The sequence below is a fragment of the Aethalodelphis obliquidens genome, unplaced genomic scaffold, assembly GCF_003676395.1.
Source record: "Aethalodelphis obliquidens isolate GAN/ISIS:26980383/991018 unplaced genomic scaffold, ASM367639v1 scaffold48, whole genome shotgun sequence".
NCBI lineage: Eukaryota > Metazoa > Chordata > Mammalia > Artiodactyla > Delphinidae > Aethalodelphis > Aethalodelphis obliquidens.
In genome coordinates, this window is record NW_020837992.1 from 1,312,297 (window position 1) to 1,330,059 (window position 17,763).

At 49.2% G+C, this 17,763-nt stretch overlaps 1 protein-coding gene across 1 annotated transcript in view; it reads right to left on the reverse strand.

The window, feature by feature from the left end:
* PLEKHA6 (pleckstrin homology domain containing A6) overlaps nucleotides 1–17,763 on the reverse strand; it is a 137,835-nt gene that overhangs the window by 43,705 nt on the left and 76,367 nt on the right. The window contains exons 4-5 of the mRNA XM_027082707.1: nucleotides 946–1,026; nucleotides 166–280 (exon numbers count right to left, since the gene is read on the reverse strand). Coding sequence (XP_026938508.1) covers nucleotides 166–280; nucleotides 946–1,026 — 196 coding nt within the window. The remainder of the gene's footprint in view (nucleotides 1–165; nucleotides 281–945; nucleotides 1,027–17,763) is intronic.

Below are 17,763 nucleotides of genomic sequence, written 5' to 3' on the forward strand. Positions count from 1 at the left end.
TAGATGTTGGTCTTCTGTATGGTTCTGGTCTGAGCCCTCTTTCCTCCCCACTCTCCACTTCCTGCATCACGTCACCTGCTCTTTGGAACCTGCAGAAAAAAGTAAGCAGCCTAATACGTTTCCTAGGATTCCTCCCCAGCAGCTTGCGTGGGGGACCGGACTTACCCGGACACTGGGCCGCTCTGGAGGGACCTCGGACACCATGTTGTGGTTGGATAGGTCACTGTTGGCGGTAGTTGGGCGTTTCCCACCTGTTTTATTGGACATGTCCAAGGTCGATCTGATTTCAAGTTGACCAAAAAAGAAGTGACTAGTGAGACCAAGAGACAATGGGTGCCACCCATCCCTTTTCCCAACCCTGCCCTTCACCGTTCCAGCATTCAGCACAAATTAGGTCCCCTCAGTGCTCCCGAGGGGTCCTCTCAGCGGCTGCCGCTGCTTTTCCGAGATTATATGCCAGTAACCCTGGACAGTCTCCTCTTTTTTTCCTGCAAATTTATCTTAAAAACCTAGACCCTAGGACTCTGGAACTCGGCCTGTGAGAGTCATTTAATTATCTTTTTTTCCTTTCATTTACTGAGCCAACATCAGAGGAATTAGCATTTGGCTCTCGTGGTCATAGCGGATTCCCTCACTGCTCTCCTCAGAGGCCCCTGGTGATTGATATGCCAGCCTCAGACATGTCTCACTCCTTTAGCTCGGCCCATGGGATGCACTAACCTGGGACCTGCAAGATTCCAGAAAAAGTGGTTGAGGGTATCAAGCCAGATGGGTCTCAGGAGTTTCCAGTCCTCAGAACTGAGGTGAGCGACCCTAAACCTCTCCTGCTCTCCTTTCTGACCCCCACTCTGTCCGCTGCCCTTCCTCTTCCTAGCTACACAGAGGCAGCGGGATGATGGTGGTTAAGGACAGAAAGGCCAAACAGCAAGTAAGGGGTAAACGTACATTTTCAAATCAAACTTTTTGTTTTCCTCTGGGACCTGGCCGGTCAGTGGGTGTAGAAATGTGTTCCGTCTTTCATTATGGCTGTGGAGGCAAAAGAGAGAGAGAAGCTGTGGTCAAGACGAAGAAGGCAGAGACACAGGCTAAAGGGTGGACAGGCCCTAGGCAGTGACAGGGATGGCGACCACACAGGAGCTCGTTGCTCTGTCCTCCAGTGGGACCGTAAGCCGCAAGACAGAGGGCTGGGCTGTAGAAGGTCATTTGGGGAGGGGAGGGGAGGGGAGGGGAGGGGGCAGGAAGATGTCTTTCTGACAGTGTTAATTACTTACTAGAGATCCCCAGGCTGGAAAGAAACCCCACTTAACCCTTTCAGTGGCCATCCTGGGCGTGTATGTGGGGGGCGGGGAGGGGCTCCAATAGTCAAGACTTGGTGTTTGGCTGGTTTCCTCCCAGGGACAACTCCTGCCAGGGCTCCACATAAAAACCGCTCACTCATTATTTGCTAAAAGATTTCTCTTGCAACCTTGGACTCCTTCCTCTCCTGCTCTATCTCTTTCTTCAAATGAAATGAGACATCCAGAAATTCCATCCTTGAGCTTGGGCTGGGCTCCACTCACACCCCAAGTCCAGGGCCTCCCCGTCTAGGGGCTACCTGACTAGCCGACACCTCAGGAGCTGTCCAGCATGGAGGTGAGTGCTGGCTCTCAGTCAGATCTAATTAAGGGATGCTGTGGCCGGGGAGGGTAGTGCGGACAGCCTGCCAGGAAGCAGGGGCGAACATGGGCCAGGGCCGGGGTCTGTGCAGAGGCAGATGGGAGGCTCCCTTGGGAGCTGTGGCTCTTCTGGCTGGCTGGCTTCCACGCTAGCTCCCGGTGGCTCTGCAGGGAGGTAAGGGAGGAAGGGCAGCGGACAGAGCTTAGGGAGGGGCTGGTGCAGAGGGTCTAAGCCATACATGGCAGCAGTTTGAGATGATTTCTGAAAGCAGAGGGCCACCTGGCAAGAAAGCTGTGGGAGATTCAAGCGTGCAGCCAGCGGGGGGCTGGAACAATTTTAAGGTCCTCTTCACCTACCCCTCTTGGGAGATACTGTGAGAGCCCAGAGCATGCTCAGTCCACCCCCAGAAGCTGGTGCCTGCACAGAGCCTACCAAGGCTGCACGGCGGCTTGTGGGTCTTAGTACCAGGCCACCACGCACGCCCACAGCAAAGGGCCAGCGCTCTGCTTGGCAAGTGGCAGGTTAGCTAGCACCAGGGGAAAACAGTGTGGTCCCTTCAGCTGCATGAGAGAAGTAAAACAACCTTTTGGAGAGCACCCTTCCATCGCCAAGGACACTTCCCAGCCCTTAAGATGTCTGCTGAAGCTAAAGATCATATCGGAGGGTATTTTTTCAGCTTCCAAACCAGTCATGTTCAGATCGAATCCAAAGACATGTGGGAGACAGAAGCCCAGTGGGCAGTGGCCACAGCCTCTGTGGAAATCTGGTTTTGCAGCCAGGACCCTAAATCTGGCCAGTGTCTATTCGGCCTGGGTTCTAACTCTAGCACATTGATAACCCGCTCCCTGCTTCTCAAACTCTACTCCTCCCTTCTTCCCAGGTCCAATAAGGATGCTCTCCTCAACTTAACCCCAGGGGATCTTTGCAAGGAACAGTAGCCGTTTCCAGTCACCCTCATCCCTGGCTCTGCCTCATCTAGGGGTGGGGGCAGGCAGTCTGTGACAGCTAAGATTTCTGAGGCACCAAGGTCTCTGCTGTTTCCCAGTGGCACAGATCACCTGCCCCCCGACACCCCTCCACCCATTCCGTCCCCTTCGGCCCATTCTGCTGTACACAATCCCCGTGCCAGCTCGGCTGGAACCTTTCCTGCAGGCACTGGTACAGATGGATAGATGGACGGAGAGACAGACACACACAGAGGCACACACACAGTCTGCTGTCAGCTGGTACAAGTCTTTCAGAGGACACCAAATTTCTTCCTGCCCCAGACTCTCCTACCCAGTCACCCCTACAAATGATGTCCTCGCTCCATCCCGGCGCTACCAATTTCAAAACAGCTTCCCCTTCACAAGCACTGCAATGCAGCAACCATTGACCTAACGGCTCTCCCTTCTCCAGGTCACACGGGGCAGGCCCCTCACTCTGCCGCCCCCGGATCCAGTGACCTGCCCACTCAGCTCTCACTTCACTTGACTCACAGCCCACTGAAGAAATCCCTACCTGACCCGTCGATCAGCTCGAAACTTCAACATCTTTTAGGCAGCTTTGTCCCCTGTTTGGCAGCCTCAGAGGACCCACCAGCCACCCTGCTCGTACCATCCCTCTGAGAAGTAAGTCCTCCGGTCTGGCTCGCCGTGCCGTGGCTGAGCTCCAGGTGCACGTGGCAGCGGCAGGCGCTGCTCTTTCCCCTCCTCCTGGCTCCAGCACCAGGAAGGGGGAGGGCCCCTTGGTGGTAGGGGTGCCCAGGTGCCCTAGGGGGCCTGCAGCTTCCCAGCATTCAGACAGAACGCTGCCCGGCAGAGTGCCAGAGGCAGAATAAGTGAGCAGGGGATGACATCTTCTCAGTTCAGGTGCCCAAGGAGAAAATGCAAAAATGGAGAGACGGAGTACACGGAGCAGGTGTACAACTTCCAGGTAGTCTGACCTCACCGAGCTAAGGACACAGAGTAGCTGGGCAGACGGAGGAGTCTGGGGCTGTATTCCCATCTGCACGGCAGAAACCCATGCCAGCCCAACCTGCAGGAAGACAGCCCTCCCTGCCTCCCCTCGCCCAGAACACAGGCCCTTGGGCTGAAATCCACTTGCTTCAGAGAGACCCTTCCGACCCAGTGGGCACAAGGGTTAAATGAGCCTCCAGATTCACGTGCTGCTATTGTCGTTGCTGCCGATGCCGGGAAGCTCTCTCTCCTCCCAGCCTGCCCAGCCCTCTGTACGGACAGGAGCATCATGAACACGAAGCTTGTCTGCAGCGCCCCCTACACACTCCCTTTAGACAGCCCCAGGTTGCCTGCCCTCCTCTTGGGGTGGCCCAGCAGATGAAGGGCGAGCGAAGCACATGGGCGTGGGTGTCACGGAGCCAGAGCTGGTGGCGAAGACTGGCTTCTCTGCTCGGGTGAAATGGAGGAAAAGCTTCTTCCCAAATCTTAGGAGGAAGAGGGTAGCAAATGAGGCTCAGACGGGGTCACCATGTGTTTATTTCTGTAAATCTGCCCAGCTGCAATGTAATAAATTCCAGCTGGAAACTGTCAGATCTGCTCGGGGCAGGGAGGTTTGCATCGTTGTTAGCTACTCTGAACTCTCCAGAGATCCAAGATGGTCACATCTCTCCTTTTCCTAACGTCCTCTGTGTCTTAGGGCCCTCCACGCAAGGGGCTTCTGAAGGTCATCTCTTCCAAGCCCCTGCCTCCAGGCAAGCCTGCTCTCCAATCAGTCTCAGTAAGTGCCTTGTTTGTTTGTGAAGGGTTCCAGGAAAGGAAGCTCCGGACCCACTGTTATCTTATACTGCCTAGATGTTCTTTTCTGATATCAAATTTCAGTTCCTCTGGCTTTTGATATCATTCCATTTTTATCTTTGGATGACAGAAGTCTTTCTGACCAATGTGGTTCCTTTCAGCAGCACCAGGCATTCTGGTGACATCATAGTCTGTTGTTATGGCAATTTTGTGATGTCAACAGACACTGAAAGGGAGGAGCTAATCTAATTTTTTGGATTGAGGACAGAACTCAGTCAGAGAACAAAGCAATCAGTGAATGGAAAAGGACAACATAATTATTTAACCCGTGATGAGTCAAGCTGGGTGGATATAGCTGGGGTCAACAGCTGCTGATACTTAAGCAACTAATCCTAAATCCAAAGGTCAATATATTCAGCCATTTAGTGGTACATCTGCAAATGCTTTATCCTGATGACAAGTGGCTTCACTTTCCAGATCCCACCTCTCCAGTCCCTAATCCAGTTACTGGAGCCCTGCTGTGGTTATGGAGAGCTGGGCCCTCTCCTGATGCCCGCTTGGGGTCTCTGCCTGTGCACAGTAGGTACCCAATAAATATTTGTTGAATGAATAAGTGAATGAATGAATGAACAAAAGAAACTCCATATGCTCTGATTTAATTTTTAGCCACCTGCATTTGGAGTTTTTAACATTCTATTACCAAGGGCTTCCCTATCTTTGCTCTCTCTTAAAATTAATTACTTCCTCTCCATGAGAGCAGCTCTGTTTTTGTCCCCTCACCCCTTCACTTAGCTCCCCTGCCTGGCTCCCCCTTGAATATATAGCTTGGCTTTGATCCATCTTCATTAGGAGGGGAAGAAAATTAAGCTCATCTGCACAGAAGGAGGGGTGGAGGTGCCTTGGGAAATGAGTTTTCTTCCTCTAGAAGGCAAAAATATCCCTTTCCCTTCAATTTGAGCTCAGGGGCCTCCCACAGCCTTTGCTTAACTTGCAAGTTAAATTACTTCTCCCATGCCCACTGAAGATAGCACAGGAGGAGGAAGGAAGGCTCAAGGGTTTCCCCTGCTTGTCGAGAGCTCTGAAATCCTCAGGATTAAGTGAGCACACAGAATGCCTGGCTGGAGTTTCTTTCCTTTGCCACTAAACTGCACAGATGACAGGTTTTCATTAGGTTAGACACCAGGAAGAACTTACCAGGTATGAAACATTAAAAAAGGGAAACAGGGACAGGTAATCAGGTTTTTTTTTCCCTCTCCTCTTCCCTTTCTTTTGGGATGTCAAAGGCCTCCATTTCTCAAGAACAAATGGTTATGAATCCATCTCCAAATGGACTCCTTGAATTCCACCCAAGGGAAGGGGGAATCTCAAGCAATAAAGGAGATTTTGCTATGAAGACAGGAGCAACCCTAAACTCCCGAGTTGCCCACTAGGTGTTCCCCTATCCACGGTACCTATGAAGGTGGCCCCAATGGCAGTGCCGTCAGTGAGAAGAGAATTGGCAACACCGGGCTTTCAGTCCAAGGTCCAACATGAGGGTGACTTGACTTCTTTGGCCCTTAGTTTTCTCACATGCAAATGAGGTACTTTCTAATTCTATGAAATAATAACTGGAAACTTTCAAAATGTGAACTATTTTATGCACAAGAGATAATGCCTATGATTATTCTGCTTAAAAACAAATCAAGAGGGACTTCCCTGGCGGCGCAGTCGGTAAGACTCCACACTCCCAATGCAGGGAGGCTGGGTTAGGGAACTAGATCCCACATGCATGCTGCAACTAAGAGTTCACATGCCACAACTAAGGAGCCCATGTGCTGTAACTAAGGAGCCCACCTGCCACAACTGAGGCCTGCCACAACTAAGACCCAGCTCAACCAGATAAATAAATAAATAGATAGATAGATAAATAAATAAATAAGTAAATATTTAAATATTAAAAAAAATCAAGAAATATGCTAGGTACTGGAGCTAGAAAATGAAAAACACACAGTCTCAGGCTTAAGATGGCAGTGGATGGAGCAGGGGCTGGGAATGCGGGGACTGGCATTCCAGAAGTGCCAAAACCAATCAGTTGCAAAGAAAAGAGGTAGATCCTCTCCGTTTTCCAAGCGTTTGTCCTCCATCTAGTTTGGGCTTTTCTACAGTTCTACAAACACCTGCAGCCTCTAACTTCAGGTGCTAGTGACAGCCTCACTATGGAGGTAACTGTGTACTAATTCATCTCCAAACGTCCTCCCCGAGAATCGGTATCTATCTGGAGTGATACCTGGCACTACACAGTCAAAAGGAGCAAAATCAACCCGGGTCTTCGTGACTCTTTGCAGACATGCATGTCTGCACATGTGTGCACACACACGCACCACACACTCAGGATGGACACCCAGAGGTCCCACCGTGATAAATACTGAAGGACTAGAGAGATACATTCAACTCCTTCCACCCTGGGCCCCTCTTGGTTATCTGCAGGACACCAAGCTGCGGCGTCCCCAGAGCTCCTGAGAATGAGCCCCGCCAGGCTTTCCCATCCAGACAAGGCTTTGGCTTCTGGCATTATCGCTCATTAGACAGAGGACTGTGAGGCGAGTGGGAAGGAGGGCTGCTATGGCCCATGCCTCCCACTTCCTTCTCCCCCAGCTAGCAAATTCCAAGCTCAGACTGTCCACACACCAGGGAGGATTTCTGCAGCCGACAAAGGAGGCGAAGGTGGGGAGACTTTTGACTCCTGCTCTCCACCTCCCCTCTGGATCTCATCATCATTTTCAAGGAGCTTTATGTGTTCTACCTTTCTCTCCCAATGAAAAAACAACTTGGTTTACATTCTCAACAATCCTGATGTGCCTGATTCCTGAGACTCCCACCAACCCCCGCCATTCCTAGGAAAAAGTACACTTCCTAGCCAAGTTCTCCCCACCCAAATCCCTCCGCAGCCACACAAAGGGGAGGTCGAAAGGGGTCGGCCCTGGTGGCACCTCTAGGTATTTGCAAGTGGGAAAGGCCCCTCTACCTGACACTGTCTTTTTTCCAAATGCTGCCAACAGATCAAAATACCAGTCCTGCAGGCTCTAGGGACACAGCTGTCAGCCCTGTACTTGCATTTACTCTCTTCTCTCCTCCCTGCCCTCGCTCCAGCCCTCCTCCTGCGCCACAGTCATTTCCAAACTGGCAAGATTAGAGTGTCTTCTCCAAGTAAGCTTGGAACATCCAAAAATGCTGGCTACTGGGCTGAGTGCCTAGGAGATAAGGCTCAGGCTGCTCTCTTTCCTGCTAAAGTCTGTCTGTCCTCACAGCCCCTTCCCTGCCCCAAAGGGTCAAAACACCTTTTCCTTCCCTGCTATGACCAATCATGGAACACTGGGGGAATTTTACCTGAGTTTGGCCCCTACCTCAGGTAGAAAGCAGAAAAGCTGGCTCAGTAGCCAAGGGATGGAAATTACAAATCAGGGATCCAGATCCAGGCTTCCTCCCTTCCATCCTAGGTGGACATCCTTCTCTAGTCTCTCACTATATAATCTCCTGAGCCTGGACATTCAAGCTTACAACTGCAGGTAAGGGTATGGGGGCCTTGTGTACTCTTTAATCAGGGCAATGCTTCACTGTGTGTATGTGAGCGCGTGCGTGTGTGTTTATGTGTAGTGTGTGTGTGTCTGGTGAGGGGGAGAGTACAGATATCACTCAGGGGAAGTTCATGGGGAATCTTCATGCTGATCTACCCCAACCTGGATGATCTTATCTTCAAACTGATTATTTTACTTTATGGAACTCCACTTGTCTTCTGAAAAATAAAGATAAACAGAGTGGATACTCAGCATAACCATGCCAGTTATTAAAATGCTGAAGTTCTTCCATATTGGTTGGTAAAGGGCTACTCTTCCAATAAGGATGAATTTCAATATTATAATAACTGGCCCTCCCCTCGTCTATGTGATCCAGAGACACCTTGGGGCCCTCCAGGACTCCAGGCCGGTGTCCTTTCTGGTTGATAAATTACTGAGTGTCATTGCTGGGATGACCATTCCTTAACTATCTGAACACCGACGGCCCTTCCAGGTGTTAAGAACTGTGATTCTGAGCACAGAAGTCATCTCAGGCAGCTCGAGAGGCATTTCCCCCCTCACACGCTGGCCCAACTTGGAAAACTGGGGCAACCCAGCTCCCTGGGGTTCCTCAGGCTCCTTGCCCTTGTGCCTCTGTGCTGTCCCTGCTCAGGGGAAAAGGAAATGAAAGGAGAAACGGGAGCTCTCTACGGCTCCAGCTCCACATTTTCCTTCTCTCATCCTTCCCCTGAGTGGCCCCCAGCTAAGGCAGATAGAAGCAGAGGGAAAAGGGCTCCAGTCCCCTCCCCTCAGCCTCCAAGCTGCTTTCTCTGACAGTCAGCAACTGGAAAGAGGCCCAAGAGGTAACGGGCAGAGCAATAATTAATTACCACCCCCCCCCCGACACACACACACCCCACCGCCAAGCTCTGAGCCAAATCCCAAACCCTTACCCTTCAGAGACTGAGGAAGCCCAGCTGTCTGCTTCTAGGCCTATGGAAGGTCACTCGAGCCAACCTTCCTCATTCCTAGCTCAGCAGATTTGGTCCTGGTGTCCCACAGACAGCAGTCACCCCACCCACCCCCAGGGAACGAATTGTACAAAGTGAGTGTTTGGAGAGTAATGCAGCTGGGCTGGTGCCCCTCCTTCCACACCCTCAAAAGCTACAAATGCCTTCTTGGTTCCCAATCCAGCAATCTGTGGGCGTCAAGCTCTTCCATGGCTCAGTTTCCTCGTTTTAGGAATGAAACAGTAGTAATAAGTGGTGGCCTGTTTAGAAGACAACACAAATTTCCTACCAGACTAGACAGCAGAGGAAGAAAGGTGATGATGCTCTGAAGGGGTAAACACAGGGAAACCATTAAACTCATGTGGTCTGTGGTCCTTGCACTGGGAAGAAGGCAAGGCCCATTCCAGAGTCAGGGGAGCCGAGAGTCACTGCCCCAGCTATAGTGACAAGAGAGACAAGACAAAGTTCCCGTCTCCTTGGTTGTCTCCAGGCCCTGCTACTTCTCCAACCTGAGCTCCTCATCTCCGGGAGAGAAGAGAGCCTCATGATTCAGGGGGGAGACTACAGCTCCACAAGGCCCGCTGCAAGAACACAGGGGTGAAGTCACAAACCCTCTTGCTGCTAACCCCCACGGGCTACAGGTCTGGGCACTGTGTGTGATGTAGGGTGGGAGGTACCCAAAAATGTTAGTCCGACCACACCTGCCTGGGTGCAGAGGTGTGGAGGGGCAGCCACACACAAACTGCTTACAACCTGGACCTTCTTGGTCACTGTGCCTGGCCGGCACCTCACACCCAGACACTGAATGGCTGTCTGGTGGAGTGGCTTAGAGGCAGGCCAGTGGTCTGACCACAGTGCGAGGAGGGAACATGTGCTGTTCTGCTCTGGGACGTTGAATTGCTACTGCGAGGCAGGAGAGCTCAGCCTTGAATCCTCTCACAAGGGAATCCAATGGGTGGGTTCCGTCTGCTCCATGGCCCCTCCTCTCCCCTCTCACTTCCTACTGGCCAGCCAGACTCTGTAAGAGTCTACTGAGCAGAGGCTTTGTCTGGGGAAGAAGAGAGCAATGAATCAATGGGAGCAGGAAGGCAGGAGCCTCCGCAACTGCTTTGGTAGAAGGAGGCCCCCACCTCGGAGGGCCGCACGGGGTGTGGATGCAAAGGCAGGTGGGATGGCAGCAAAGCTCTAGTGTGAGCACTGCTTCTCACCTGCCCCCTGAGAGGGCTCAGCTTCTTGTCTCTCCTAGACTGGGAGTAACGGGTGAGCAGGGATGCAGATGGATTGTGGGGAATTTTGAACGCCTCCTTCTGTAGGGAGTGAGGAATCTGGAACTTCCCATGTACTCAGGGAGCTTGCTAAGGGCTCAAAGGGCAGAGGAATCTCCCCAGATTGCTGTCTGCTGTAGAAAAGATCCAAAAGGAGCTTGAGGACAAGGGCCACCAGTGGAACCAGCCAGGAAATGACGGTGTCTGGAGAGAGACGTTGTTGTCTCCACCTCTGTGTGCTGAGAAAAATCATTGTGAGCTCCCTTGACATCCCAGAGAGGGAAAGTGAGACCTGGAAGGGAAAGGACTTGGAGAACTTTTGAAGAGAGCTGTAACATGAAAACAAAGAACGGCTGGCACATGGCTGTGGCTGAGCAGTACTGACCTCTTTACTTTTCTGGGCCTCACTTTCCCCATCTGTAACATGGAATGATACCACATTGCTGGGAGGATTAAACAAGATCACATATTTAAAGCACCTAGGAGAATGCTTGGCACATAACAGTTTCTCAGTCAGTGGCTGATGTTATAATCATTTATAAGATAAAGGAATGAAATAAAACAAGGAGTACTATTCCATCCAGTTTAGTAGCTGCTAGTCATATGTGGCTATTTACATTTTCATTAATTAAAACTAAATAAAATTAAAATTTCAGTTTCTCCATCATGCTAGCCACAGCTCAAGAGCCACCATGCCTAGAGGCCACCTAACTGGACAGGACAGTTGTAGCATGTTCCACCACTGTGGAGTATTCTATCGGATAGCACTGGGCTAGATGTTCCCTAAGGCACCTTCCAGTTCTAATCTTTTTGGACTCTATAAAACACGTAACTCCAAACCAGTCTGTCCTTCCTCCAGCTGATATGTGTTCAGTGTCCTCAGGAAATGCAAGTTCTCTTACAGTCCTCAGCTAAACCAAAAAAAAAAAAGGAAATCTGCTACCAACAACAACAAAAAAGTTAAAAATCTAAAATCAAATGATACATTCCAAAGACCAATCAAAATTAATTTGGATAATACATCATTTTAAAATATATGCATTGGGCTTCCCTGGTGGCGCAGTGGTTGGGAGTCCGCCTGCTGATGCAGGGGACGCAGGTTCGTGCCCCAGTCCGGGAAGATCCCACATGCTGCGGAGCGGCTGGGCCTGTGAGCCATGGCCGCTGAGCCTGCGCATCCGGAGCCCGTGCTCCGCAACAGGAGAGGCCACAACGGTGAGAGGCCCACGTACCGCAAAAAAATAAAAAAAATAATAAAATATATGCATTAAGACTCCCCTCCAGGGCTTGAAAATATTGTTACTAACAGCCCTACTGGGGGAGGCAACTGGGAAAGGTTACAGAGAGGATCACGGAGGTTGGAAAAGGTGAAAGAACAAGGAACTGTCCCTCCTTCCTGCCTCATTTTCCTTCTTGGATTGGCCAACTTCTGGAGAGGCTGGAGGGAGGAAGAGCAGAAAGGTCGGCTGCATGGTCTGCAGGGTCCTGCGGTCCACAGTGGGAGGAGCCAGCACAGAGGGGAAGAGAGGGAATAGGAACTGCCGCCACCAAGGACAGCAGGCTCAGGAGTCTTCCTTCCCTTGCACTTCCCCTGTCCCCACCCCGGCCCCCACCCAGCCTGGAGCCTGTGGTAATCACAGGGATACAATCTGCTCCTAAACAAATAGCACATGAAGCTGGTGCCAGAGTGTGTCCATTGATAACCGTGGCTTAGAGAGGGGAGGGGAGACGATCTCAGAGGAATGGAAGAGGCACTCCCAGACCTAGACCCTGCCTGGAGCCCAGGTAATGGAAAGAAGAACTTGGGAAGAAAAGGAAAGTGTGGGGGGGGACCAGGTAAGGGACACTGCTGGCCCCTCCCCTGTCCCCATGCCACGCAGTAGCCTTGAAGGAAGACTAGGCAGGGTTGCTAAGACAAGAAGAAACAGACGCTTTGGGAGGAGGGTAGAGGGGAAGAAAGGAAAAGGGATGCTGTACTGGTCCCGGTCAGGACAGAAGCCAGTCTTGGTAAGTGACACCTGAGTAACAGGTGAGTCCGCCTGTGCCTGTTGGAACATATGAACACCATCCTGCTGCTGCCCCTTGTGGCTGGCCTGGGAATAGCTCTGGCTATATACTTGGCAGGGCCCAGAGCAAAATAAAAACGCAGGGCTCCTTGCTCAAAACTTAAGAAGTTCAGGATGGTGACAGAAGGACATTAAACCAAACCCTTCTGAGGACACAGAGCAACTGCGCAGGTTGTATGCCCACGAAGCCCTGCCTGCCTGGGAATACCAATTCCTCTGGGCTGCTTCTCCTGGGAGTGTGAGGACAGAGGGTGGCTAGTCTTACGTGTGGCTAACTCTTAGTACGAGGCAGAACACGGAAAGTAGCCGGCTCCTCTCCCAGTCCCGACTTCCCCCTCTTTGTTGGCTCACATGCCCAGAAGCTTGGCATCTTTTGCTCCTGTCCCACTGGGTCTGGTGGCTGGCACCTCCCCCTTATTGTGCCTGGTTTCTGTCTGCCTGTTGGCAGCTTAGCCGGAGGAAGCACCACAGCTGAAAGCCACGGGGGTTGGGTTTGCCTTATCTCTCAAGACTGGCACAGGGAGCACGCTGTTCCTACCCAACAGACTCCTCCAGGGCTGCCTACCATTACCATTATGTCATGGAACCTTTTTCCTCCCAAGAAAGAGGCAGGGGGACAAAAGGGTTCCTGGCTAAGAGGGGGTAAAGTCAACAGTTCTGCTTTGGAGACAAATCAGTCTTTCATTTTTTTGTGCACGCATGAGTACACACCACACACACACACACACACACACACACACACACACACACAGAATCAGCTGAGAAAATTCCGTCTTAGCACCTCCTCCAACGAAGCCAAGAAACTCTTGTCCACATTCCCTGCACAAGTCTGACTTGTCATGAGAAGGTGTCTGGGTCAAAGAGGCCTAATATTTGGAGGGAATGAGGGTCCTGAATGGGCAGTTGGGGGCAAGGGGACAAGAGACATCTAAACCCAAAAGACTGGTTCTCTCTCTTTCTGGATTTATTTTGCTCCCAAATGACAAACTTTGTCTTCTAACACGTTGAGTCCCCGCCAACTCTCTGCTCCACCCCCACCCCTTGCATCCTGCCTCCCACCTCTCCACACCTGACTTGAAGTAAAAAAGAATAAAAGGCAAAAGGCACAGCTATGCCCGTCTCCTTTGGCTGTGCCCTCCCTGCCTTCCTTCTGGGCTGGTCCCAGCAAACGGCTGTGAAGGGGCGGATGGTGCTTCTGCCCAGAGCTCCTGAGCCCCTCCCCGGAGACAATGGCTCAGGGAGAGGGGGAGAGCAAGACTCCAGCTTTGTGTGCAAGGTGGCCACACCAAACCATTGTCTCTGCATCAGGACAGACAATGATGTGTATTTCCGGCTTCTGTGCCAAGTAGTTCACAGCCCTTAGACTAAGACAACCCTAAAGATTTCCTTCTAATAAATAGGAATGATACCGAAATCTGGCCCCAAGCTGAGAATTTGTCCGGTTGTAACAAAAGCCCACTCTAGCTGATGGAATGGGAATATTGGTGCTCTCTTACCTGCTCCAGAGCCACCCAGACGAATATACAGCAGACAGATAACCACTCACTCACCGGCTCTTCTCTGGGGTCCCCTCTGCTCTCGCCCTGACTCCTTTCACACTCAGGAACAGGGAAAAGGTTCTCCTTTAACACTCACCAGGTCCCTGGTGGGTAGCAATCATTAACAGCCACACATGCTGACTGGCCTTAACCCCTTCAGTGCCGGTCGCCTCCAGCTGGCTGATGGACAGCCCTGTCCCCTCTTCCCAGCTCTGAGAAAGTGGCAAGTCCCACCTTGATGCCATCCACCTGAGTAATGCTGCTGCCTCCCATGTGGAAAGCAGGAGCCCTCTAGTCCCACCCAGGCTGCCCCGCCTGATTGGCGCACGCTGGCAACCTGAGGTGCTGGGCTCTGGCATGATGCCCAATTGGATGAGCCCACATTATGAAATATTTGCCTAGCAGGCCAATAGAGGAGCCAGGATCGGGGGGAGGGGATGATATTTTTATTTGTTCCTGGAGGAGGGAGAACAGACAAAGGTAGTCAGAGCATCCCTAGCCCTGGGCCAGGAAACAGTGGGAAGGTGGTCTTCAGGTCAATGTATGTGCCTCTAGCCTCTCTGCCTAGGTACAGGGCACAATCCTGGAAGGCTCCCAAGCAATTTCAGCTCCTGGCTGTTTAGCCACAGCGTTTCTTTGCCTTAATAATTCCCTGACTCACCCAGGAGTTTGGAGCTAGGAACTGTAATAGAAACGAAGATGGAAAATAACTCGACAGGCAAAGAGGATTGCTCGTAACTGTACAAACTGTGTGTCACAGGTGGTCTATTTTATATTTCAAAGCTGCAGGAATAATTTTGCATCTTTGGAGGATGCAGAAGAAAGGTGAGCAGGAAAGAGTAGAGTCAAATCACCTCTTTATCCCTTTAAAAATAGGCAACTGATTTGGGGAGATCTAAATCCAGCATAGAAGTATGTATCTACATGTAGGACACATGCAAATCTATGCAGATATGTGCAAATGAGCAGCTCCAGACTTTTCAGAGTAATTCTTTGCCAGGATTTTTCTAGTTTGAGCAAGAAATCAGGTAGTCTCCAAATCCAATAACGAAGCATCTCACGACAGCATAAGGATATCAGTAGAGGGAGCATATAGAGGTTTATAAACATATTTATGGAAAATTCACTACATAGAAAGCCTTGAAGTACAGTCTAGCAGTGTTTTTAAACCATGATCATAAACATGATAGGCTATACAGGAGAATGCAAGCGCCCTCTTTCTCCACACCCACAGTTAATACCCCCTTCTCCTTTCAGGCCCCAGTGGGTGGTCAGGCTGCTCCACTTCGTGCCAGTCTGAGTCTAGTAGCTGCACCTCCTCTCATCACCCCTGGTTCCTGTTTGTCAGTAGTCCAGTCACTGTGGCTCAAGACCCTGGCTTAAACCTGCCAGGGGGCCTTATCTTATCTCCTGGGCTGCCTTCCCAGCGGCCTGATGGCTGGTTGGCCCTGGTCTCTTAAAGGGGCTGCATGCATTCCCACCTGCTCCATTCACCCTCGAGAATACCCCAGAAATCTAGGGCTGCACTGCCTGTGGAGGGTCAGGTTCACCATACCACTCCCTCCTCTCACATCTGGCTGCAGGGCTGCTACATATGATTTATTAACTTAAAATGGGAAAAGATGCTGATGTTTTCACATGCTTTTAAATGCTTATCATACCATGTAAAAGCCCTGCATCTCAGTATGTACAGGTTCCTGCTCTGTAAAACGGAGTTTTAAAGGGGGAGAGGGGCTCAGGATAAAAAGTCAATATAGAAAAATCAGTTGTATCTCTATATAGTGGCAGCAAACAATGAAAAATTGAACTTTTAAAAAGACTACTTATAATAGGGTAAAAAATATGAAATATTTAGGAGTAAATTTGACAACAGATGTGCAAGACCTATATACTGAAAACTAAAACACTAGCGAGAGAAATTAAGTAAAATCTAAATAAAAGGAGAAATATACTGTTTGTATGGAAAAGGAGATTGTTAAAATATCAATTCTCCACTTATTTTCCTATAGAGTCAATACAATCTCAATAGGTTCTTTGTAAAAATTGACCAAGTGATTCTGAAATTCATATAGAAATGAAAAGGACCTATAGTACCCCCAAAAACTTTCAAAAAAGAGAATAAGGTTAGAAGAATAAAGAATAAAGTTAGAAGTCTTAGATTACCTGACTTCAAGATTATAAATCTACAGTAGTCAAGACAATGTGGTATCAGCATAAAGATACATGTACATATAAATGTAACAGAATAGAGAGTCCAGGAATTGACCAATTGACCATGCATATATGGTCAGCTGGTTTTCCACAGAGGTATAAAGGCAATTCAATGTGGGAATGAGAGCTTTTTCAGTACATGGTGCTGGAAAACTAGAGGTCCATATACCAAAAACAAAAACAAAACCCCTTGACCCTACCATTAAAAGTGAACTCAAAATGGACTAAGGCCTAAAATGTAAGTGCTTAAACTATAAGATTTCTAGAAGAAAACACAGGAGAAAATCTTAGTGATTCTTGGTTTGGCAAATTTCTTAAATACGACACAAAACTCACGAACTTTAAACAAAATATCAAGAAATCAAACTTCAGGGACTTCCCTGGTGGTGCAGCAGTTGGGAATCTTCCTGCCAATGCAGGGGACGCAGGTTCAAGCCCTGGTCTGGGAAGCTCCCACATGCCGTGGAGCAACTAAGACAGTGCGCCACAACTACTGAGCTGGCTCTCTAGAGCCCATGAGCCACAACTACTGAAGCCCATGCACCTAGAGCCCATGCTCCACAACAAGAGAAGCCACCACAATGAGAAGCCTGTGCACCGCAACGAAGAGTAACCCCTGCTCACCGCAACCAGAGAAAGTCCACACACAGCAATGAAGACCCAACACAGCCAAAAAGAAAAAGAAATCGAACTTCATTGAAATAAAAAACTTTACTTTTCAAAGGATGCTGTTACAAAAATAAAAAGGTAAGCCATAAACTGGAGAAAATATTTGCAAAACGTGACATAAAACTTTCATCTAGAATATATAAAAAACTCTTACAACTAAATATTAAGACAGCAAACACAATAATAGAAAAAAGGTGGGCAAAAGATTTAAACCGACACTCCACCAAAGAGGATATACTATGTCAAATAAAGCACATGAAAACATGTTCAACATCACTAGTCATTAGGGAAATGCAAGTTGAATCCATAATAACACTACACACACACACCAGAACTGCTAAAATTAGGACTAATCATACCAAATGTTGACAAAAATGTAAATGACCGGGAAGTCATACCCTGCTGATGAGACATTTTAAATGGTACGTCCACTTTGCTTAACTTTTTAACTGCCAAACTTTTCCATACAGTTGAACATACAACCCATTGATTCCTAGGTATTTACCTAAAAGAAATGTAAGCATATGTCCACACAAAGACTTGAGCAAAAATATTCATAGCAGCTCATTTGTAAAGCCCCAAACTGCAAAAAACTCAAATGTCCATGAATAGGTGAACACAATATGTGTTACATCCATATGACTCAGCAATAAAAAGAAATGAATTATTGATATACATAACAACAGGGATGCATCTCAAAATAACTGTGCTGAATGAAAGAAGCCAGACCCCTTCCCCCAAATAAAAAGTGTATACCGTATGATTCCATTATACAAAACCCTGACAAACGTAAAACGAATCTATAGTGGCAGAAAGCAGATCGGAAGTTGCGTGGACACAGGGTAGAGAGAGGGATTTCAAAAAGGCGGGAAGAAACTTTGGGGAGTGATGGATATATGTGCATTATCTTAATTGTAGTTATGGTTTCAAAAACTGCATCAAATTTTACCCTTTAAATAGTTTATCATAAATCAATTACACCTTTATAAAGCTATAAAAAAGAAAAGTCTTCAGTTAAGACATCAAAAAAAAAAAACCCAGCACCTACTCCTGGACCTCACCCATTATGGTTTTTTTTTTTTT